At 27.8% G+C, this 25,475-nt stretch overlaps 1 protein-coding gene across 3 annotated transcripts in view; it reads left to right on the forward strand.

Annotated features, from left to right (window-relative positions):
* Positions 1–25,207, forward strand: part of LOC100197521 (outer dynein arm-docking complex subunit 2) — a 38,150-nt gene extending 12,943 nt beyond the window's left edge. For 2 of the 3 annotated variants that reach the window (XM_065799093.1, XM_065799094.1), the window contains exons 5-16: positions 10,863–11,009; positions 20,052–20,261; positions 21,824–22,045; positions 22,127–22,237; positions 22,639–22,854; positions 22,936–23,117; positions 23,444–23,507; positions 23,659–23,709; positions 23,950–24,027; positions 24,228–24,338; positions 24,463–24,684; positions 24,776–25,207. In XM_065799093.1, coding sequence (XP_065655165.1) covers positions 10,863–11,009; positions 20,052–20,261; positions 21,824–22,045; positions 22,127–22,237; positions 22,639–22,854; positions 22,936–23,117; positions 23,444–23,507; positions 23,659–23,709; positions 23,950–24,027; positions 24,228–24,338; positions 24,463–24,684; positions 24,776–24,889 — 1,728 coding nt within the window. In that variant the 3' untranslated portion in view covers positions 24,890–25,207. The remainder of the gene's footprint in view (positions 1–10,862; positions 11,010–20,051; positions 20,262–21,823; positions 22,046–22,126; positions 22,238–22,638; positions 22,855–22,935; positions 23,118–23,443; positions 23,508–23,658; positions 23,710–23,949; positions 24,028–24,227; positions 24,339–24,462; positions 24,685–24,775) is intronic. The other variant, XM_065799095.1, reaches the window with a different exon arrangement.
* Positions 25,208–25,475: the final 268 nt, after the last annotated feature.

Below are 25,475 nucleotides of genomic sequence, written 5' to 3' on the forward strand. Positions count from 1 at the left end.
TAACTTTACATATTCAGGCTGGCATGGAATCTTTTATACCATCTCAACGATTCCAAATCAAGCCTTACTCTTCTCTATGGTTTTCCTCACATTGTGCTGCTGCAATTTCCAATCGAAACCATTACTTTCAGCATAACATCTATCAGCATAACAATTCTTCAGAAAACAGACGTCTGTTTGCTATTGCTAGAAATCATTGTAAAAAGGTTTTGCCTAATGCCGATTCTCAGGTCATAAAATCTCGTATTTCATCTAAAAAATTAGGTTCTCCTGACTTCTTGAGAATCTTTAACAGTATCAATAATAAGGGCAAATCTGTTATTCCACCTCTCTTGTACAGTTCAGGTTTTGTCACCTCACCTAAAGACAAAGTTAAGTTGTCTGCTAAGAACTTTTTATCAACATCATCTTTTGATTCCATTAGTTGCATTCTACCTGATATTGCAGACAAACAGCATGATCCATTGCCTGATATTCATATTACTCCAGTTTCTGTATCTGTGATTTCCTGCTGACTCTTTTAAAACTTGTAGTCTGGACAACATACCTGTTGTAGACTTGCAGAAGTGTTCTTCGGAGCTGTAGTCTATACTCTCAAAACTATTTAACAAGTGCTTATTGGAGTTTTGTTTTCCAGCCTGCTGGAAAGCGACATCTGTTATTCCTATTTTCAAAAGTTCTGGAGAGTGATCTGACTTGTCTAACTACTGCCCCATTAGTTATCTTCCTATCATAAACAAGGTTTTTGAATCTTTAATTAATAAACGCCTAATCTCTCATCTTGAACTAATAACTTACTTTCTGATTATCAATATGGATTTCAATTTTCTCATTCTACAGCCGATTTGCTAACAGTAATAACTGATAGATTTTATTGTACATTATATAAAGTTGGAGAGGTTAAGGCCATCACTCTTGACATTTCTAAAGCTTTTGATAAAGTTTGGCATGCAGGTCTTCTCCATAAGCTTTCTTCTTACGGTGTATCTAGTAACATCTTTAAGAATATTGAATCTTTCCTTTCCAATTGTTGTATAAAAGTTGTCCTCAATGGACAGCACACTTCTTCATATCCTGTAACTTCAGGGTTCTATCCTTGACTCTATACTCTTTTTAATTTATATTAACGATCTTCCAGATATTCTCACATATAAGGTGACATTGTTCGCTGATGATACTACCATTTATTCTTGTCTTGATAAGAAGTCAACACTATCTGATCGCTTGGAGGGGGCTTTTGAGCTTGAAAAGGATCTCACTTTTGCTACAGCACGGGGCTCACAGTGGCTGGTGAACTTTAATTTAGATAAAACCTAATTTTTTTCAGCCAATCGTTATCGCAATAATTTAGATCTTCTTAGATTTATGAATGGTAATGTACTCAATGAGTCATCTAGCCTTCATCTTCTAGGATTAAATCTTACTTCTGATCTTTCTTAGAAACCATATATCAAATCTATTGCAGAATTAGCATCTGCTAAGGTTGCATCTCTTTATTGTGCTAGCGACTTTCTTACTCTGGATTCTTTTCTATATCTCTATAAATTTGAAATCCATCCTTGTTTGGAATACTGTTGCCATATCTAGGGTGGATCATCCAATGCTGCCCTTTCTCTTTTAGAGAAGGTGCAAAAACGCATTGTAAACATAACTTTCTTTTGCAGCCAACCTTCAACCATTATCACATCATAATAACATTGCTTCTCTTTCTCTTTTCTACAAATATTATAATGGGCACTGCTCTAAAGAGCTAGCGTCTCTTGTACCGTCTTCTAAAATTTATTCTTGTGTCACTTGTCATCGTTGTTACTCGTGATTATTCCTAAGTGCTTCAAAAACTCTTATTTGTCTAGTTTTTTTCCTCAAACATCAGTTGTTTGGAATTCGCTTCCTTCATCTTGCTTTCCTGATTCATATAATTTGCAATCTATTAAGTTGTCTGTCAATCGTTATCTTGCTCTATTATATCAATAGTTGAAATAATAGTTATAATAGTTATCTTTTCTTTTCCAGTAACTTCCAACTCTAATAGCGGTTGCTTGCAGCCTTGTTGGAAGCAAAGACATTGGAAACAAAGACGTTGAAAAAAAAAAAACAACAAAAAAAAACAAAACAGGAAGCCTGATGAATCTACTGATGGTGAAACAAGTTGTCAAAGAAAAGATTTAATACGTGTTTTTACTAATTTATATATATATATATATATATATATATATATATATATATATATATATATATATATATATAAATATATATATATATATATATATATATATATATATATATATATATATATATATATATATATATATATATATATATATATATGCGGTAGTGGTATAGTCATTGAGCGCTTGCTTTATAAGCAAGAGGTTCTGAGTTTGATTCCCACCATGTCCCTGGGTCCCTGGTAGTGCCGCGCTCAACTTGTTTCTCCACGCGAAAATGGCAAAAGTTTCCGGTCACTTTAAGTTTTGATAGTTCCAAAATTCTTTGTTAGTTATAAAATAGTTTTAAAAAAAATTTACTAATGGGTTTTTGAAAATAATAATTATAAATGTATGTTTTCTTTATTTTGGTATTATAAAGTTGCTCAAACTCACAGGGTGTTAGCCAGCCCAATAGCACTAGGTGTAATGCTAAATTCCCAAAATTCAAAGGCTTTTTTTCTTTTTATTTTGAAGGAATAGGATAATTTTAATACAAGTTTCAAATATTTTGTAAAATAATAACATTAAATATTCCCAATATTACAAAAACGCTGTAAAAAATATATTCCTGCTTAACACCCTGACATTCTTAATCACAAAAGTTGTAAATAAAATTCAACTTTTTTCTTCCGAGCACAGTTTTTTGACTTTTTTTGACATTAATATAATAAGTTGAATTGATAAATTAGTTGAATGTATTATATAAATTACATTAAATACATACACTGATTACAGTACAAATACATTGAAGTTTTTTGCCAGTAATATAATATAATAGTAATATAATAAATTGAATTATTAAATTAGTTTAGTTAGTATTTTTTATAGATGAATTTAGTTTTTATTTTAAATTTTTAGTATCTAAAAATGATCAAAACTGCATTTTGATTATTTTTAGATAGTAAAAAGTTAAAAAATGTTGTATAATGTCAAAGAAATCTAATTTATCACTAGAAAAAAGTTCTAGTAATCTTCAAAAATTGTTGAAACTACCGAACTCAACAGTGAGTGATACTATTTGACGGTTTAAATGTGTTGGTAAAAATAAAGATAAGAAAAGAAGTTGGTGTCCCTGCAAAACATCAAACAAAACAAGTCTGAATGAGAGTCAATTATACTCTCATGTAATCAAAATGTAAAATTAACAGCTCAAGAAAGAACATCTAACTTCAATGCGGCTCATAATAAAATTATTTCAGAAAGGACTGTACAATGTCCCTTTGTACAGTCCTTTCTGAAATAATTTTATTATGAAAAAACTGTTGGCTTTAATCGGGGCTACTGGAAAACCTCTTTTAAAAGCAGTAAAATAAAAAAAAACTTAAATGGGCTCTAGCACATAAAAATTGGATAAAAATACATTAGTGAAATGTATTGTGAATGGACTAAGTCTAAATTTTTTGCTTTTAGAACAAAATAAGGGGTTGTTTGTCTGTTGGTCTATGAGGGACAAACAGCTACTGAAAAATTTTATCCACTGTGTATACAGCCTGTTGTCAAACATGGTAAAGGTTCAGTAATGGTGTAGGGCTCTTTTGCTTCTAATCAGATTGGTAATCTCGTAAAAGTGAATGGAATTCTTGGTAAAAAAGAATATCATAAGATATTCTTTCTTAACTAATCAGGCATGGTTCCACCATTCAATAGGATAATGATCCAAAACACACATCCAAATACTGCGCAAACTCCTGAACTCAACCCAATTGAGTTATTATGGAAACAACTGGATTGTGAGGTACGAAAAGAGTTTATGGTCAATTTTACAGTGAGTGTGAAATGATATTTATACAGTTTATTTGGAGTAAAGAAAAAAAAAAAAAAAAAAAAAAAAAAAAAAAAAAAAAATTGCTTGTAAAAAAAAATCTTAATGTCATTAATCTATACAATTATATTGTAAATATGATTGTCATGATTTTTTTGATATATAGCAAGTATTTAAGGCGGTTCCTAAAATATTGGAGTCTGGGAATAGATTGTCCTGTTGTCGGAGTGGTCCTCTCCTCCATTACTTTTTAAATGATATGATATTAAAGAATAGAAAGCATATATAAATTACTTTATTGTTTTTATTACGATTTGGGTCATTCCATGCCAAATGAACCAAAATTTTAGGATTTCAACATGGACCCCTCAGATTTTGATGAAACTTAGTGGGTTTTTTATTATTAATGAGAAAAGCAATTCTTGAAATATTCAGCATAAAATCTTTTGTGGTTCATGAGATATGGTCATTTGAAATTTCTGATTTTTCCAAAAATAAAAACTTCAGTAGCAAAAACATGTTTTGTTCATACTTTGAAGCTTTATATTTTAAAAACAAAATTTCAGAAAATCTTCTAGTTATTTTTATTGTGTACAACTCTAGACTTACTTTAACAAAATATTGACATTGAATTCTCCAATTTCACATTTTCGCCATAATGGCTACCTAAAAAACTTAAAAAAATGTTTGCAGATATAAAAAGTTGATTTTTAATGATTCAATATACAAAACCTGCAGTTTAAGAAGTGAAAAGACATATTTTTTTAGTTTCTATATATGGTAGGCTTCCAAATTTTCAGAAATTTACTGATAAAATACAATTCAGTAAAAAATTATAGACTTCTAAAAATGGCTGCGGCTAAAACTTAGGAAAATGGGTCTCCACTTCAAACCACCGGTAACCTAGAATCAACACTGGTTTTAATAAGATTTTTATTTTCTTCTAATTCAATAGACTTTATTACAGTGATTTCAGAAAAAAAAATAGTGGGAACTCATGGGGAAGTTACAAAATCAGAACAATGAAAATTGCTTAAAATGCATTAAAAACATTAAAAATAAAGTTATTGTTGTACTTTAGTTTGTATTATATATTGTAATACAAAGTATGTATGAATTTAAAAGTATATTATAATCAGTACTAGAGATAAGTCTTTAATTAGGCCTGAATTAAACCCAGTTTTTAAATATCCTAGCTCTTTCCTGTTCCCTCCCCTGTCCATTTACTTTTTAACATTCACATTTTCCCCCAGAACTTAGAAAAAAATTGTAATCAAACACTTCTCCTTACATGTGTCTGGTTTTATGTCTGATGCATGAAATGCCACTAAACATAAACATATAAAAACTCAAACTTAGTTTTTTTAATGTTTTCACATAAAACTTATAAGCAACTTATTAGGTAAAAATGAAAAGAAAGGCTTTTAGTTTAACTTACCTAATATTTAATATCATGACTATAAATTTTATAATATTTTTCCTATACATTCACTATTCCACCCCTCCGCATTAATTTGACTTAATTGATTATCATTTTCAAATTGAGATTACAACTTATGACAAGTTATAAGAGTTGACTTGTCAACACAATGCACTAGTTGATTATGTAATAAAGAATATTTATATGTAATAAACAATCAATATAAACATTGAATCTTGTAAATAAATTTTTGCTAAAAAACTAGGTTTAAATCAAATAATTCAACTTTATAGTAATTTTGCCACATGGCTATTTTATTATGTTACTTATGCTATTGTACAATGTAATGTACAGTTTTTTCTTGAACTGATAGTTCATACCATTTACTAGTTGTTGGTTGAACTTTTAAAGATGAAATTTTGCATAAAATGTGCATTATTGGAACCCTGAAAATATCTTCTTTATGTGGCCAAGTAAAAGTTTTTGAGGAAATAGACTGCGTCATGAACTTAATAAGAACATCTTGATTTTCTTCAGATATTTCCACAATATTGCCTAAAGACCATTTTACATCATAAACACATGCTATACTAATTCCTGTTAAAAGAGAAGCAATGGAACTATATACTGCATTTTAGGAACATTTACATTTGTATACTCATAGTATATTCATGGTGACATAAGTTATATATGTTTTCATAATTTTTGTATTGTGAACCTGCCCCTTCACTAAAATAAATGCAATCGTTAAAGTAAGGCAACAACTCTTTTGTTTTATTACTTCATAAATGAAACAATGAACTGAGTTTGTATTGTGTTGCAAATGATCTGAAATGATACAAACACTTTTTACATTTTATGGCAATCTTATACTGCATCTTAAATTAAAAAACTGTAATTTTCAGCAAAGTCTAGTAATGTTAAAATATGGTTATTTGGTAATGTTATTTTTAGATGCTGCAAATATGCTGCTTGATCTTTGGTTATATAATGGTGGTCTCTTAGTTGGTCTATTTGGTGACAAGCTTTTTCAATAAAATCATACACCGGAATGGTTACTGGAACTGTACCATGTTTTTTGTTGGCTTTTTTGCCACGATTTAAGGTGATATCTTCAATGCTGTGTCAATCAAACAAAGCAGTTAGATACTCTTTAAGTGTGTTGGTATCTGGGCAGTTATTACAACTGTGCGGCATGCAGTCTAGATTTGTTAAGTCACATACAACTAATGTCAAGAGGTATAGCCTGAAATATCTGGTATTTGTAATACTAAAAGGTTTTCATTCTAGCAGTACTCACAAACTCATACTTAATGGAGACCTGAAGCACCTCCAATAGGAAGACACCACTTTGATCTAAGTTTTTTAGCACAAAATTTATTTAAAAGATTCAATGTTTATATTGATTGTTTATTACATATAAATATTCTTTATTACATAATCAACTAGTGCATTGTGTTGACAAGTCAACTCTTATAACTTGTCATAAGTTGTAATCTCAATTTGAAAATGATAATCAATTAAGTCAAATTAATGCGGAGGGGTGGAATAGTGAATGTATAGGAAAAATATTATAAAATTTATAGTCATGATATTAAATATTAGGTAAGTTAAACTAAAAGCCTTTCTTTTCATTTTTACCTAATAAGTTGCTTATAAGTTTTATGTGAAAACATTAAAAAAACTAAGTTTGAGTTTTTATATGTTTATGTTTAGTGGCATTTCATGCATCAGACATAAAACCAGACACATGTAAGGAGAAGTGTTTGATTACAATTTTTTTCTAAGTTCTGGGGGAAAATGTGAATGTTAAAAAGTAAATGGACAGGGGAGGGAACAGGAAAGAGCTAGGATATTTAAAAACTGGGTTTAATTCAGGCCTAATTAAAGACTTATCTCTAGTACTGATTATAATATACTTTTAAATTCATACATACTTTGTATTACAATATATAATACAAACTAAAGTACAACAATAACTTTATTTTTAATGTTTTTAATGCATTTTAAGCAATTTTCATTGTTCTGATTTTGTAACTTCCCCATGAGTTCCCACTATTTTTTTTTCTGAAATCACTGTAATAAAGTCTATTGAATTAGAAGAAAATAAAAATCTTATTAAAACCAGTGTTGATTCTAGGTTACCGGTGGTTTGAAGTGGAGACCCATTTTCCTAAGTTTTAGCCGCAGCCATTTTTAGAAGTCTATAATTTTTTACTGAATTGTATTTTATCAGTAAATTTCTGAAAATTTGGAAGCCTACCATATATAGAAACTAAAAAAATATGTCTTTTCACTTCTTAAACTGCAGGTTTTGTATATTGAATCATTAAAAATCAACTTTTTATATCTGCAAACATTTTTTTAAGTTTTTTAGGTAGCCATTATGGCGAAAATGTGAAATTGGAGAATTCAATGTCAATATTTTGTTAAAGTAAGTCTAGAGTTGTACACAATAAAAATAACTAGAAGATTTTCTGAAATTTTGTTTTTAAAATATAAAGCTTCAAAGTATGAACAAAACATGTTTTTGCTACTGAAGTTTTTATTTTTGGAAAAATCAGAAATTTCAAATGACCATATCTCATGAACCACAAAAGATTTTATGCTGAATATTTCAAGAATTGCTTTTCTCATTAATAATAAAAAACCCACTAAGTTTCATCAAAATCTGAGGGGTCCATGTTGAAATCCTAAAATTTTGGTTCATTTGGCATGGAATGACCCAAATCGTAATAAAAACAATAAAGTAATTTATATATGCTTTCTATTCTTTAATATCATATCATTTAAAAAGTAATGGAGGAGAGGACCACTCCGACAACAGGACAATCTATTCCCAGACTCCAATATTTTAGGAACCGCCTTAAATACTTGCTATATATCAAAAAAATCATGACAATCATATTTAAAATATAATTTTATATATTAATGACATTAATATTTTTTTTTAAAAGAAATTTTTTTTTTTTTTTTTTTTTTTTTTTTTTTTTTTCTTTACTCCAAATAAACTGTATAAATATCATTTCACACTCACTGTAAAATTGACCATAAACTCTTTTCGTACCTCACAATCCAGTTGTTTCCATAATAACTCAATTGGGTTGAGTTCAGGAGTTTGCGCAGTATTTGGATGTGTGTTTTGGATCATTATCCTATTGAATGGTGGAACCATGCCTGATTAGTTAAGAAAGAATATCTTATGATATTCTTTTTTACCAAGAATTCCATTCACTTTTACGAGATTACCAATCTGATTAGAAGCAAAAGAGCCCTACACCATTACTGAACCTTTACCATGTTTGACAACAGGCTGTATACACAGTGGATAAAATTTTTCAGTAGCTGTTTGTCCCTCATAGACCAACAGACAAACAACCCCTTATTTTGTTCTAAAAGCAAAAAATTTAGACTTAGTCCATTCACAATACATTTCACTAATGTATTTTTATCCAATTTTTATGTGCTAGAGCCCATTTAAGTTTTTTTTTATTTTACTGCTTTTAAAAGAGGTTTTCCAGTAGCCCCGATTAAAGCCAACAGTTTTTTCATAATAAAATTATTTCAGAAAGGACTGTACAAAGGGACATTGTACAGTCCTTTCTGAAATAATTTTATTATGAGCCGCATTGAAGTTAGATGTTCTTTCTTGAGCTGTTAATTTTACATTTTGATTACATGAGAGTATAATTGACTCTCATTCAGACTTGTTTTGTTTGATGTTTTGCAGGGACACCAACTTCTTTTCTTATCTTTATTTTTACCAACACATTTAAACCGTCAAATAGTATCACTCACTGTTGAGTTCGGTAGTTTCAACAATTTTTGAAGATTACTAGAACTTTTTTCTAGTGATAAATTAGATTTCTTTGACATTATACAACATTTTTTAACTTTTTACTATCTAAAAATAATCAAAATGCAGTTTTGATCATTTTTAGATACTAAAAATTTAAAATAAAAACTAAATTCATCTATAAAAAATACTAACTAAACTAATTTAATAATTCAATTTATTATATTACTATTATATTATATTACTGGCAAAAAACTTCAATGTATTTGTACTGTAATCAGTGTATGTATTTAATGTAATTTATATAATACATTCAACTAATTTATCAATTCAACTTATTATATTAATGTCAAAAAAAGTCAAAAAACTGTGCTCGGAAGAAAAAAGTTGAATTTTATTTACAACTTTTGTGATTAAGAATGTCAGGGTGTTAGGCAGGAATACAAACATTTTATTCCTTTGCAAATATTAACTAAAACTTATAAAAAATTGTTCTGTTGATTAATTATTATTAATCAATTATAAAAAAATTGGTAACAAAAAAATATTTATAAATTTAAAAATATAAATAAAATCATAAATTTAGATGTCAAAAAATAGTTAGCTAAAAAAATGCATTGGATTATGAGCATCCTTATTAATGTTATTGTTGGGGTTGCCACAATTTGGCAAATTTAATCGAAAGGTTGCATCATCGGAAAGAATGGGAATTGCTGTTATCATGATACCTTTTCTTTTTTAAAAAAGTTCAAATAATGTGTTGTAAGTTCAGTTAAACCTGTTTTAGTTGCCAAGCTCGAGCCTCTATCTTATTTTTATAAGTTTTCATTTCTTCGCTTTTCCATAAATACTCTCAAAGTTACTGCAAGCAAGCTATTATCTTATATTACACCTGCCATGTCAAATAATTTGTTCGATGCAGACAGAAACTAGTATAGTTCCTGTTTGCATTTCATCAGCTTAGAACCAGGAGGCCGTATGTCCATTTTTTGTGTTACAGAGAAAATTGGGTTTTAAATGTTAGCATGTAAATACTTTCTGCCAGAAAGTCCTACTGATTATTAAAATATTTCATAAAATTTTATGATTTTTGAGACCAAATATTTGTAAACCAACCTCCATTGGTTAACAAATATTTATTAATAATAAAAAAATAAAAAAACACAAAATGTGGTTTTTCTGTTTATTATAAATAAGCCTCTTTGCTCTCAGCTGACTGTTTAACAAATTTTTTTGAAACAATGTTGATTTGGTTTTGATATTTAAGATGAATTGATATGGAGTAGTTGTATAATGGTAAAGTTGCATCATAAGCAAGAAGTTCTAGAGTTTGATCCTCACCACGTCCCTGGTAGTATCGTGCTCAACTTGTTTCTCTGTTCAGCGTCCTTGTTTGTCAAGTTTCATGTTTCAGAGTTGTAACCACTATAAAGTCACTTCCTCAACTGTAGTGGCTCATTTAATGCAATGCTGATTTTTTTAAATTTAATAAAAGTAGATTTGTGTTTTTTATTTATTTGGGGGTCAAAAATAACTGTAATTTTGTGATAATTAGAATGTCAGATACATACTCAATAATATTAGGTTTATATACACTCATGTTTAGATAAAACTAGCGTGTAGCTCTTATGTTAAATTTTTTTGAAATAATAGTAAATATACTTTTTTGTTAAGGGTGGTAATCAAACAGCAACTGTGATATCTTTATGTGCTTTGAGAGATCTTAATTTACATCAAGAAGCATGTCAATTAGCTATGAGAGATGTTGGAGGACTAGAAATACTTATTAATCTTTTGGAAACAAATGAACTCAAATGCAAGGTATTGTGGAGTTACTTTATAATTATCTCAAGATAAAAACATAAAATTACTTGAAAAAGTAAATAAAGTAATAATAAAAGTACAGAAAAGTAAAATAAGTTCACTTTTATTTAATGGTCTATATAAAATAAAGTTATTAGTTGTTGTTTTTTCAAGTGGAACATTTGTTTTTTTGTTTTTTTAAGTGGAACGTTTGTTTTTCTGTTTTTTTAAGTGGAACGTTTTTGTTTTGTCATTTTAATTTAGCTATTTTATTAGGAACTTATAGAATACAGTATGCAAAAAAAATAATTGTGCACTAAAAAAAAAATCACATCTTTTATGTTTGTGACCAAAATTTTTGTACTAAAAAAGTAAAGTTTTTACAAAAATTCCATTAAAATTGTACATTAAAATAATAATAACAAAATATTAACAAGATTTTATAAAAAAAGTCATAGTTTTTATTAGAGCAATGGAAATTTAAAGAGATAATTAAAAAAGTGCGGCAAAAAAAAACTTTCATTTCAATAATAATGTCAAATTGATCAAATTATATGGAAGTATCGAGTGAGATTTCCTTTCACCTTGATGGCCTCAGCTAGACAATTTGGCATTGAGTTGACCAAATTTTGGGACTCTTCTGTTGTTATATTATCCCAAGCGCTCACTATAGCTTCTTTCAAGTTGTCTTTGCATCTAAATGCTTGGTTGCCAATTTTTCTGCCCAAAATAAACCACAAATTTTCTATAGGCTTCAAGTATGGACTTTGAGATGGCCATTCCAAAACATTGATGTAATTTGTGTCAAAGTATACCTTCGTTTTTTTAGCAGTATGTTTAGGATTGTTATCCTGCTGGAGATGAAATCGTTTCCCATTCTCAATTTGATAGATAGTAGATAGTTGGAAGTTGGCTTTGAGAATTTTACAATACATTGAAGCTTCCATTTTGTCATCAATAAGTGTCTCCACTCCTTTTTAACTCATACTGCCCCTTTACACTACGCCACAAACAGCTCAATTTATAAGCTTCTACTTTTTTCGCCACACCTTCTGGACTCTATTTATATTTTGACTCAACTGACCACAAAATTTTTCTACAATATGATGTCGGCATTTTTTTTGTACTTCTTTGCAAATTTCAATTGACGTTTCATTTGTTTTGCAGTTAAAAACGGTTGTCTTAGAGCTACTCTACCTGTCCTTGTTCTCTAATATGGTTTCTGATTGTTTGAGGAGTCACTGTGATGTTGTGATCTTCTTGATTGTTTGAGGAGTCACTGTGATGTTGTGATCTTCTTGAACTTTTAAAGCTAATTTAGCTGCCAAAACAAATCTATTTTTTATGACAATAATGATGATATTGCGATCAATTGCGCTGGTGGTCTTACGTTTTTGCCCTCTACCATTCAATTCAATATGTGATCTCCCAACTCCTCCTTTTAAAAAAGCCACTGTTGTTAAACAACTTGCAATTTAGTTTAATAAAGATTTTCAAGGTATGCACCTAACACATGGGCCTAATGTTCTTAATGATGACGAAGGTATGTAAGATAAGTTAATAAGGTATGTAAGATAAGTTAAGTATGTAAGATAAGTTCTTAATGATAATAAAGGTATGTAAGATAAGTTTTTTTGAACAATACAATATATCCCGTTAGGCACCTGGAAAAAAATACCATTGTTTTAAGAAGTAATAAAGTAAAAAAGATAATGCATAAAAGAAATTTATCAATGAATTTAAGTGAAGCATATCAAGTATTTAAAAACGAACACACTGATTTTTCAATCAATAAATCCAAGTTTGCTTATTTGAGACTGGGCCATATACTTTTATCAAGCTGAATGCCTAAAAATATTTGTTCATGTCAAAAACATGAAAATATAAAGCATTACATTACATAGATATGCAAGTTCCCCTTTATTCGAATGTAATGAAATTACCAAATATATAGTGTGTGTCAAGAAAAGTGATAATTGTTGAAATAATCTTTGTGAAGCTAGCTTGTAAGGACGGAGTGTTATTTCTCAAACTATACTGTTCAGATAAAAAAAAACATGATAAAAAAATTCCCTTGTACCATTGGAAGAAAGTTATGCAGCCTTATAAAACTAAGTACCTTGAAAAAGCAAATAAAAATGACAAAGCCATAATTCTGTTTAATGATGTTTGTTCAAATGCTACTCAATTAATTTATAAAAAGAAAACAATCAAAGAGTTATGAACATTTTAAAAAATGATTTAAAAAAAGCAATCTTGATTCAGTTGTGTTTCAACTTGAAACACAACTGAATTTCAGTTGTGTTTCAAGTTCTCAACTTTTTGGTAGGTTCAGTCAGCACATTGGAACAAAAAATGAGTAAAGTTAGTTAGCTTGTAAATCTGCAGTTTTTCTAATGATTTGAACCATTCAAGAAGTTCAATTATTTTTTTAAACTGACTTCTTAATAACTAACCTTATTAGAAAGGATGTAAAAATTTTACAAGTTTGGTCTGATGGTCCTAGCAGCCATTTAAAAAATTGTTACATAGCAGTGTTTCACAGGAAGACCTGCGAACGCACGCAATTATATGACCATGCAAAAAGTAATTTGTTTTGATAATTTGACCATGGCTTTTGACATATTTTAAAATTTAAAAATCCGCTACCAAAACTTACCTAAACTTATCTAAAAAAAAATTTATAAAAGAAAAAAATAGCCCTACGAAAGAGAAAATAAAAAAAAAATACTTAACTAAAGCAAAAACACAATATATATATATATATAAATGCATATATATGTATGTATATATATGTATATATATATATATGCATATATATGTATGTATATATATGTATATATATATATATATATATATATGCATATATATGTATGTATATATATGTATATATATATATATATATATATACATGTATAATCCAACTAAAACAAAACTCGTCAAACTAAAATGATTTGCCTATTTAATTTACGCATTAAAAAACCATTTCATTCTTTGTTTTAATATTTGTACTTTGTTTGTTTTTTAAATATGTTCGAAAAGATAAACATTAAAAAAAAACAAAAGTTTATTAATACTTATAAAAATTCATTAGAAGTGTTTTGGTACTTCATTAAAAAGCGTTTTTATAATATAAAAGCATTTAAGATCAAACTTATTTAATTTTATCGGCTTTCTAAAACATTCACCTTTTTTTTTCCAACAAAATTTTGTTTATATTTTTAAATGTATTAACTTTAAATATTCTAATATTAAAATTTGTTAAAGAGACTTTGTTGTCGTAGAATGTGAAATAGCCGTGGTCAAATCGTCAAAGTAAAATGTAATTTGCCAGGTAATATAAAGACATGCGATCGCATGTCTTTATATTACCTTATATTACTATGCAGTCTTTCTATGAAAGACTGCATAGTAGCTTCAATTCCTAAGCTTGAAAGCAAACAAAAAATAAAAACTTGCTGGAATTACTTTGTAACCTCTTACAGAAAAAGGTGAAAGAGAGTTTTAATTGAGTTTAAGGCTGCCACTAGTTTTGTTGTTTTTAATTTAAATTAATTTACGTTTGTCAAAGTATTTTTTTATGCAAAAATATTTAAGCTAAAGAAAATATTTCAAGGATAAGTCTTAGAAATCATGTTTACAAAGTTTTTGATGAATTTTTAACAAATGAAAGTTTAATAAGCATTTGGAATTTTCTTTTGATAAGTTTTTTGGGTTTCGCATCTCAATTTGTTTTAGACTGTAAGTTCTACTATGACTTGAATTCACCTTTTTGATATGCTAGTCTTGTGTATTTCGTATGTATTGTTATATATTGATGAATAAAAGTCCTAAACTTTATTGTATATAACAATAGGCTTTGATCAAAAAATGCTAAAAATATCTAACATTCCTTGATATGAAATTAACAAGTATGTTTAAAAAAAAATGAATGAAAATAATTCTACCAGGAGCATGATATTGATCTTTTTTTTATTAATTTGTTCTCACCCAAAAACACAAGCAAATACTATTTAAGATAGATTTATCAGAAAACAACAACACTGTAAGCAAACATTGTTTAAGATAGAATTATCAGAAGGTATGTAAGGAGTTGATAGAAAATGTTTTTATGTTTTTTAGTATGTTTTTAGACCTTGTCTAAAAAAAGAATTTTAGAAGAACCAGCCCAATCATGATAACAGTACTCCATAAAAAGATAAATAAGAAATTTACAGAGATAGAGAATGAAATCAGAAGTATAAAATATTCAAACATGATACGGATTGGCAACCTTTTGCAGATACTAATTTTGCAATGGGCTGTACATATAGTTTCCATGAGAAGTTAGTAGTGAGGGATAATTAGAAAAAACTAGAGTACTCATTATGTGTGTTGTCATTTATCATTATGAGAATCTCAAAAATACTGTGATATTATTAGCAGTAACCAACATTTGTTTGGGTTAAAGTTTGACTTTTCAACTGTCAATATTAATATTTAAGATCTTATCTTGTTAATGTTGTTTAACAAAATTGACTAATATACTAAAAGCCTGACTATTAATAACATTTTATTCTCTCTAAGGACTGTAACAAATTAAAAATGTACTACAAATAGATTTATTATAATAGATTTTTTTTATTCTAGAAGTTCAACAAAGTTAATGATCTTTCATCAAGCAATATAATCATATAAACTTCATACAGTAGAAGTCTCTATAAAAATTTATAAAATTCTCATGCAACTAGACCTAGTTATATACATAGTTATAGATTATGTCTGGTTTTTTTGACTTAATTTATTAGGAATAAATACTAAAATAATGCTCTAGTTCTATTAAAATTTATAATAGTGTGTGCAGACAATATTAGGAGCTATTCTAAGAAAATAATTTTGACTCCCTGTAGCAGTGCCTGCATATGAAAGTTTTATTGAAATATTGCCATATATAGGCGTATTTTTTGCAAAAAAACAAAACAATATTTGGCATATAAAAAAAATATAATAAGGTCCTCATCTTCTGAATTTGGTCCAAATCTTTCCAAATACAGTCAGCATTGTTAAAAAGGGTCTAAAATAAGGTAAACACTAATTTAGCAATTCACAGTGGGTCAAAAGTGACATTTTTTAGCCAAAACCTCTAAAACCAAAAGAAATTTTTTTTTTTTTATTTATTATATTGAAAAACATAATTTGTGGAAAAAATAACATTTGTTTTTTAAAAACTTCAAATTTTATTACATAATTACGCAAATTATTAAAAAACTCATTTATTTTCCATTTATAAAAAATTCCGTTTTTACCCAACAAAATTAACAAAAAGGATATTATTTAAATTTATGTTTTACGCAGAGTATTCTATTGTTGGCTCTTGCAATAGTTCAAGTACACCAGATGGTAGACTTTTTTTGTTTGTTACGTATCTTCTTTCTTAATGTGCAAATTAAAGGATCAGATGCACATAAAAGGCGATGAAAAAGGTCTAAATTGTTTTTTTTCCGATCGCATTTTCTTGTAAAATTTTCACAAAAAATTTTAAAAACCTTATTGGTAGCATCTTGAGCCTCTTCAGAAAACATACCTAATGGAAGAGTAAATAGTTCGATGACTTCATAGCCATGAATCAAAATCTTATGAAGTGTTTGGGTCATAGGATACCAAGGGTACAGGAATACGCAGAACGAAGCAGTTTCCCAACAGAATGTTTTAAATTTGGATAAGTTAATTTCATAACCACTTGATATTGTGGCGAGAATAATATGAAGCTTTTTCATAAGATCTACATCGATGTTCATTATACTAGCTGAGACATCGTATTGCTGAAAAAATCGCCTAGCTGTGTTGCCATTGTTTGATGTACCTGCCCCACCTATTCTCGGTTGGTCTATGACAAGACCTATCCTTGTTCGAAATTCAGCACAGACTTCAAGCTTTCTCAGTTTAACAATATTTTCGTCTTGATTTCTAGCCTGCCACTTCATAATCGGCATCTTATAAGAGATATGGAGCATACATTCTAAAAACCTTATCCAAACATGCAAAGTTGAAACGCCATGTTTTATATTGCCTTCTAAAGTTTTTTTTTGAACAACTAAAGATAAATTGTTCATTTCGATTGGAGGTACACCACACACTGAACAGCATTGGTATAAGTTGGTTGCTGTGGAAATAATAGTTTAAATTTTTCCATCTATCATTGTTAAATTTACAATATGTTGTATTTCAACTTCCTTTGTTGTACCGTCCTCCAATAAAGCAGGTACAACAGATAATGTTATCTCTTTAATAGAAGCCATAATTGACTCATATTTTGCAAGAATTACTTCATTTGATTCTTTTCTATATTTAAATCTCAGAGGTCTGCAGTAATTAGTTGACGATGGTTTCGGATTTCTACAAACAACCTGTTTTTGTCATCTTTGAAACAATATAGTTCAAGAGGAACCAAGCAAGTTATGAAAAGTGATTCATCTGTATGAAGTTCACTAGAAACATCTGACAGTTGTTTATAAACAGATTGTCCTGTTGCAGCATCAAAACCAGCTTATTATATTATAAATAGTTTAATACAATCTTTAAGCACAGGTGAATTTAACACAACACTATAAGCTGAACATATTCTTGATGCAGTATGAAAAAGAAGAGCTTGTAATGGAACCTCTGCAGAGTAGTCACTGACCTGAATGTTTTCAGGGTAGCATTTATTTTAGCCTCTTTTACAATATGATAGGATGGGTATAGAGAGCTGAATGGAAGAGCATTGTTTCTTAAATGCTGATAAGTTTCTTTGGATAAATTAGCATCTAAGACTAGCGCTAATGATTGTTCTAAAGTAAATGATTCTGTCGATAATTCTTTGTTGTATATTTTTTTAACCACTTTTGCTTCTATAAACCTTTTATCCCTTTTCAAACTTTTACTTGCTGCATATAAAAGTTCGTTTAAATTATATCTACTCAAAAGCTCTTTAATTATGCAATCTTTAGTTCTCACAGACGCATCTTCAAACAAAATCGAAGGGCGTCTACCTTAAAGTATAATATTATTTTATCAATTATTAAATTGTTGTAATAATAATACAAATAAATTATACACATTATAATAAATTTACGCATAGTTAAAGTAAACATACCACAGGTTTTTGTTTCGATTTTTTTTTTTTTACAGTCAAATATAGTTTGGTTTAACCAAACTTTATATCTTTTTTAAAATACTGCACTTGTTCTATTCGATTTTTTCCACTTTTTTTTAGCTTGGTAAATGAATTTTGAAATAATTGACAAGTTATCATTAGGTTCTTCAAAATTGCTTTGGGAAACAAAACTCAAAATCTTTGCATGTAAATCATCATTTTGTAGTAAATTATTTTCCATTATATAATTCATAAGACATCTCCTATCCATTCTTAAGAGATTGTCTGTTCAATAAAATACTTTTAATTTGAAAGAAAGTAATTTAAAATGTTTTTAATAAAGTAATTTTTTTACGAGCAGTAACTATGAAGCTCAGTTCCTTTCCTTTATTTCTCATTGGTTGTTATGGTGTTTTTTTTATCGATTACATATAGTTTTATTGTTTTCAGAAATTATAAAATAAATAATAAATATTATGTCCCAAACTTGTACTACGTAGAAGTATATAATTCATATTTTATCACAGTCTCTGAGTTTTTATTACTTTAAAACGGTAGCATAAAAAATTAGGAATAATGGTTTCAATGCGATCTAAATGTTCATTGAGCAAATTGAGGAAGTTACTGGAAAGCAATTAAAAAATACAAAAATATTTAATTTTAAACTTATGTCTTTAATAAAAATTATTATAAAGTCAAACTGCAGTTTTTAAATTTCAAATCTTCTTAAATTTTTTGTTATTGATCAAAAACGCATTAACAAGAAACGTGGACGTAGTTAATTGAATTTAAAAGTGTATTCGTTTAGGCTGCTATAGGCAGCCAATTTTTATACCAAAAGATCAATGTTATATTGGTATTTAATTATATATCATTTTAAGCGGTTGATACAGGTTGATCCGATGGTTTTAAATGATATTTTTGAAAAAAATAAAAACTCAAAATTATTGATGTTTGCATTGTTGAAAATATATATATAAAATGCAAAAAATATTTTTTTTTTATGTGATTTAAATATTAACATAATACTATATAAGTCATTTATAAGTTCAAAAATAAACTTAAACTTCTTTAAAATAAGAAATCAAAGTTTTCAAAGGATGTAAAAAAAATAAAATTTTCACACTTTTTTGTTGTTATTGATAAAAAGTATTTAAGGAAATATTTAAACAACAAATATGGCGTTTTATTGAAAAATTATTTTTTAATAAAATATAATTTCTGGCTTATTAATATATTGAGCAAAATTTGCCTTTTTCAAAATTTCAAAATTTAAAAACTTTTTTGTATGGTTTTGCCGGCTTCTGACCCACTGTGCAATTGTGAAAAGAAAGATAAAATGTTAATGATTCATTTCATTTGCAAGCTTTTAATCAACACACATTAAGCTTAGTTATCCCACTAGTACCCTAGTTATTCTCATAATTCTACTAGTATATTCACTTTAATATTTTACTTTTTACCTTTTTGCTTTTGACCAATTGAATATTTAAAAAAAGTCACAAATCACAGTCAATATAAATTATATACAACTAATGTTATTAAATATTTGTTAAATGTACTTAAATATGTTTTTAATTGAAATGTCATTTTTGTATTTATTATTTGCAGTGTTCTCATATCTCAAATTTCAGTTGTAGGTAAATGGCAAAAGATATTACCAACTAAAGTTGAAATATAGAAATGATTTAAGTGGAAAACTAGAAATCACAAACAAGAAAGTTTCAACTCATAAATAAAACATTTGTTCAGATATAATCTTAATTTTAAGGTTTATCAAACTAATTTTAGGTGTGAAATCTCTTAAATAAACCCTGGATTGGTTACCATGTTTGAACTTTATTGTATTTTTTCTATGTTTTTATGTACTTTACTATTTACTATTATATAGTGTTACTAAAATAAATTGTATTGTGTTTTATATTATAATTTAATATTTTTTATAGGTTGGATCTTTAAAGATTTTAAAAGTTATTTCTGAAAATATGCAAATATGCAAAGCCATTGCAGATTTAGGTGGGTTAGAAACCATGGTCAAAATACTTAGTTCATCAAATAAAGAGTTAAAATGTCTGGCAGCTGAAAATATATCTCATGTAGCTAAATTTCGTCGGGCTAGAAAAGCAGTCAGACAATATGGTGGAATAAAAAAACTGGTATGAATGCGTGTTGTATTACTTATATATATATATGTATATATATATATATATATATATATATATATATATATATATATATATATATATATATATATATATATGCACATATATATTTTAATTTGTTTGAAAGACTTAAAAAAGTTCGAAAACTTTTTTTAAAGTTTTTTTCTTAATCATTTAATAGACTGCCTGCCCTAACCAAACACTCAGAAGATGTAGCAGCACTTTCTTGTAGCAGCAGAATGTAAAATAGTTAATGTAGCATCAGGCTAAAAGATAGTCAGTGTAGAAGCACTTCCTTGTAGCAGCAAGCTATAAGATAGTGGATTTAGCAACACTCCCTTGTAGCAGCAGGCTATAAGATAGTCAATGTAGCAAAGCATGTTTTACAGTAAAAAAAATAAAAGTAAAAACCTAAAAATAAATACCTAGTGCTAAAAACTTCTTGTATCTCTTTACCATAAAAGTATGATTTCATAATAATTAATTATACATCTTTTCATATGTAGGTACCGGGCTACTTTACACTACCTTTAATGATTAACTCACAAAAACTAATTTTATACAATGGAATACTAAATCATAAAAAATATTTTATAAATTGTTTTATAAAATCAATTTTTGATTTTGAATTACAAACATATATAAAAAAAAGTTGTATTTAAAAATTTTTATCTTAATTTAAGTGATTTTCTTTTCAATAAATAGTGTAAAACCAAACAATATTGTGCTTTCCCACGAAGTTTAAAACTTAAAGCATAAAAATAGCATGGCCATAAAGAGTGAGTATTCTTTTAGCCTCTACTTATAATAATAGCTCTATACAAAGTGTGAATATCTGAAATTAAGATGTTTCAGGGTTTTATTTATAAATGGTTTTATGAAGGTTTTTAGTATGAAGTAGCCATTTTTTATTAAAAACATACCTCCTCAGTTACTTTAGTTTATATACTGATAAATAATCATTTAACTGTAATACTTACACTCTGAATAATTTATTTTAGTAAATTAAAATGGTAGCTTTTTTTTTTTAATTAAAATGGTACCTTTTTTCTTCTTTTCTAAATGAGGTAAACTCTAAAAGACAGCAATATAGTTACCTTAAAATAATAAAAAACAAAATGGTAACAAAAATTTAATTTTTGTTTTATAAGCAAGAAGTTCTGAGTTCAATTCTTACCACAATCCTGGTAGTATAATGCTCAAGTTGTTTCTTAGCACAGTGACCTTTTTTAAGCCACTGCATCGAGATACAAACTGAATATGGTACTACCAGAGAAATGAGTAACCTCATTGACTGTATTACCTCTCAGCCTTTAGCTAGTAAAAAAACTAGTAAAAAAAATCATAAAATTTTTTAAGTGGTTGCTACAAAAATGTAATGAAATATAGAAATTACATTGAAACATATTATGTATTAAAAAAAGATGTGTTTATTACATATTTACTTATCAAAATCAAAAGCTTTCATTATAGTTTTTAATTGAATTTTTTTTTTTTATATTAAGGTACAGCTTCTTGATTGTATTAATGTACAGCTTCTTATTTTTTGTATTAAGGTACAGCTTCTTGATTGTACTGATTCATCTAAAGAGGCAGAGTTTGGAATTGAAATTGCTCGTGCAGGAGCACTAGCTTTATGGAGTTGCAGTAAAAGCGACAAAAATAAAATAGCAATTAAGAATGCTGGTGGTATAATGCTGTTAGCGAAACTCCTAAAGTCAGATAATGAAGGATTGCTGATTCCAATTGTTGGAACATTACAAGAGTGTGCTTCATTGGTAAGAAGTTAACATTTGGAATTTTTTAAAAAAATATTTTTTTACAGTATCTATGTAAAATTTTTCTCTGTTTTTAAATAGGCTAGCTATCGTCTTGCAATACGTGAAGAGGGCATGGTAAAAGATCTCGTAAATAATTTGCGTAAAAATAATACAGAGTTACAGCAACATTGTGCAAGTGCAATATATAAGGTAAGTCTAAAGTTTTTTATGTTGTCAGAAAATGATGCTGTTAGTCAATGTCATTGATATTTGGTTTGTTAAGAGTCCAAACTTTATTTTTGCGTATATATTTTAATATATTTTTTTTGACTTTATGTTAAAATAATAGAAATGATTTTTTAATCTGTTGGTAAATAGTTCAATTTCTGTTGGTCAGTTTTTCATTTTCCATTGGGTAATATTTAAATTTTTCATTTTCTACTGTAATATTCTTAGTAACATTTCATTGAAAATTTAAATTAGTTATAATTTATTATTTCAAACAAATTCATCCACAATATAGCTGAACAATCAAGAAGTTAATTTTTTATCATGAATATCTTTTAAGCTTTTCATTTAAATGTGTGATTGTTTTTATTCTTTCGTTATAGTGTGCTGAAGACAAAGACACAAGAGATCTTGTTCGTATCTATGGAGGTTTAGAACCCCTGATAGCATTGCTAGCACATGCAGAAACCAAAGAGTTACTAGTTGCAGTTACAGGTGCCATATGGAAATGTGCTATTAGCAGTGATAATGTTGTTGTTTTTCAGCAGCTCAAAGCTATAGAACAACTCATAACATTGCTTAACAATCAACATGAAGAGGTCAGAATTATTACTAATCAATATTAAAAATGGTTTTAGATAAAATTGTTTATGTTTTTCTTTAATAATCTGTTACATTAGGTCTTGATTAATGTTGTTGGAGCCCTTGGCGAATGTGCAAAAATACAAGCTAATTGCTCCATCATACGCAAATCTGGTGGCATCGCACCTATGGTTTCACTCTTAACTGGAACAAATCAACAACTTCTTGTGAATGTAACCAAAGCCATAGGCCAATGTGCTTCTGAGCAAGAGAATATGGCGTAAAAAATATGATTTTAAAAGTTTTTATTCAAATATTATAAAAAATTTAAAAAGTCTTCTTATACATGAATGCAAAAATAAATATTTGTTTCATGTTTATTAAAATTTTAGTTTAAAAAAATATTAAATGAAATTAACTCCTAAAAATACTGTTGGTATAAAATTGATAAAAACCTTTTTTTTTAAACTTTCAATTTCATATAAATGAAATTTAAAATATTATTTATAATCAATCATAAAATTATTTTGATTGATTATAAATAATATTTTTATATGCTGAATTAAATATTTTGTTTTTGCAAAAACATTAAAATATGTTTTTTAGGATTATTGACAGATTAGACGGAGTTCGTTTACTATGGTCACTACTGAAATCTCCAAATCCAGAGGTATTTGAAAGTTTTAAAAGTACAGCTGATGGAACATTTTTTGGAATGATATTTATATTAGTTTATAGCAAAATTTTAATTTTTCATTTAATTTTAAAATTTAATTTAATTTCTTTAATTTGTTTGATTATTATTATTATTAAACTTTTAGGTCCAATCCAGTGCAGCTTGGGCAATATGTCCTTGCATTGAAAACGCCAAGGTCTAATACTTATACAAAATTTAAATTACTTGTCGAAATTGCAATGTTTTATAAAGTTTAATAAAAAAATGTTGTTGTTTACATCACATTCACAGTGTTACTTTGTAAACAATGAATTCATGCTTCATGTGCAGTTTGACATTATTCAGTAATGTCACCTTATGTGCATACATCAACATTGCATGGTGTGTGAGCAACTAATGTAAAACCTATTTTTATACAACTCTATTTTCTCCTTAGGATGCAGGCGAGATGGTTCGCTCTTTTGTTGGAGGTTTGGAATTGATTGTATCTTTACTAAAGTCAGAAAATTCAGAAGTATGTTTCCATTTATTTAACATTAGTTTTAATTTTTAAAGCATTTATATAAAATATAGTCACATGTTGAAATTTCTTTTATATTTGTTTTCACTTTAAATCGAGATTTAAAAAAAAAGAATAAAAAAAGTTAACAGCCGTGATTTTCCACAAGTCGCATAAGTGTAGTTAAATAAACGTTGTAGAATGTTTTGTTTCAGGTGTTGTCAAGTGTATGTGCAGCAATAGGAAAAATTGCTAAAGATGAAGAGAATCTTGCTGTCATAACAGATCACGGGGTGGTGCCGATGCTTGCTCATTTAACTAACACCGTAATTTAAAACAATTGCTATAAAAATAATATTATTTTGAATTAAGTTAAATCTAATTAGCCTGTTTGTGATTCAAATTACAAGTAATACTACGAATTTCATTTTCTATTCTGATTACTTATAGACAGATGATCGTTTGAGGCATTATCTATCAGAAGCAATTTCACGTTGTTGTACATGGGGTAACAATAGAGTGTCATTTGGCCAAGCAGGTGCAGTTGCGCCTCTTGTTCGATATCTCAAATCAACAAGCAGTGATGTCCACTTGTCTACAACCAAAGCGTTGTTTCAGTTATCACGTGACCCCAATAATTGTATTGTAATGCATAGCAACGGAGTTGTTAAGGTAATTTACACTAATATTCTTTTGTCTTTATTACTTACCTAAATAGTTAAGCAATGTTAAATAGTAAAAAAAATTTTAATGTCACACGTAGTCATTATTAAAGATGGTGGGTTCTTCTGACGAACAGATTCAAGAAGCAGCAGCGGGTTGTCTCAATAACATACGTAAATTAGCTCTGGCTAATGAAAAAGCCATGGATACTTGATTTTTTATACTTTTTGTTAGGTGTTCATATCAAATTTTGTTAGGTGTTCATATCAAATTTTATTTTTGTAAATTTTATTTTTAATATGAAATTAATTTTTATATTATAAAAAACTTTTGCTGCAAATTAATTCGTTTGTTAAAGAATTTTTTTGTTCATAGATAGTTTAAATTATATGAATTCTTTTTTTTTTAATTAACTCTGTAAAGCATTTTATTTTATTAAGAGTTCTTTTGAATTTAGAGTTATGAAAACAAACAAAAAATATAATGTAACACTAGTATATATAAAAAACTTATTTAATATTTTTTGATCCAACTTTTATTGTAATTGAATTATTTATTTTGAACCATGTTGGCCAGAAACAATTTAGATTTCAAAACCACCATAGTGGAGAGAGGGCACATCAGTTAGAAACACCAGCAAGTGTGAGTTGCACACTTTGACAGCCTCATCAAAAAGCAATGAAAGTTTTCATACACTTGCGTAATTTGTTACTTATGTATTGTCATAAAATTTTTGAATTCCTTCAAAGATTTTGAGTAAACGGCATTTTCCGGCAAAGAATTCCATAATGGTGCGATTC

This window comes from Hydra vulgaris, chromosome 06 (assembly GCF_038396675.1).
Source record: "Hydra vulgaris chromosome 06, alternate assembly HydraT2T_AEP".
In the NCBI taxonomy this organism is placed as follows: domain Eukaryota; kingdom Metazoa; phylum Cnidaria; class Hydrozoa; order Anthoathecata; family Hydridae; genus Hydra; species Hydra vulgaris.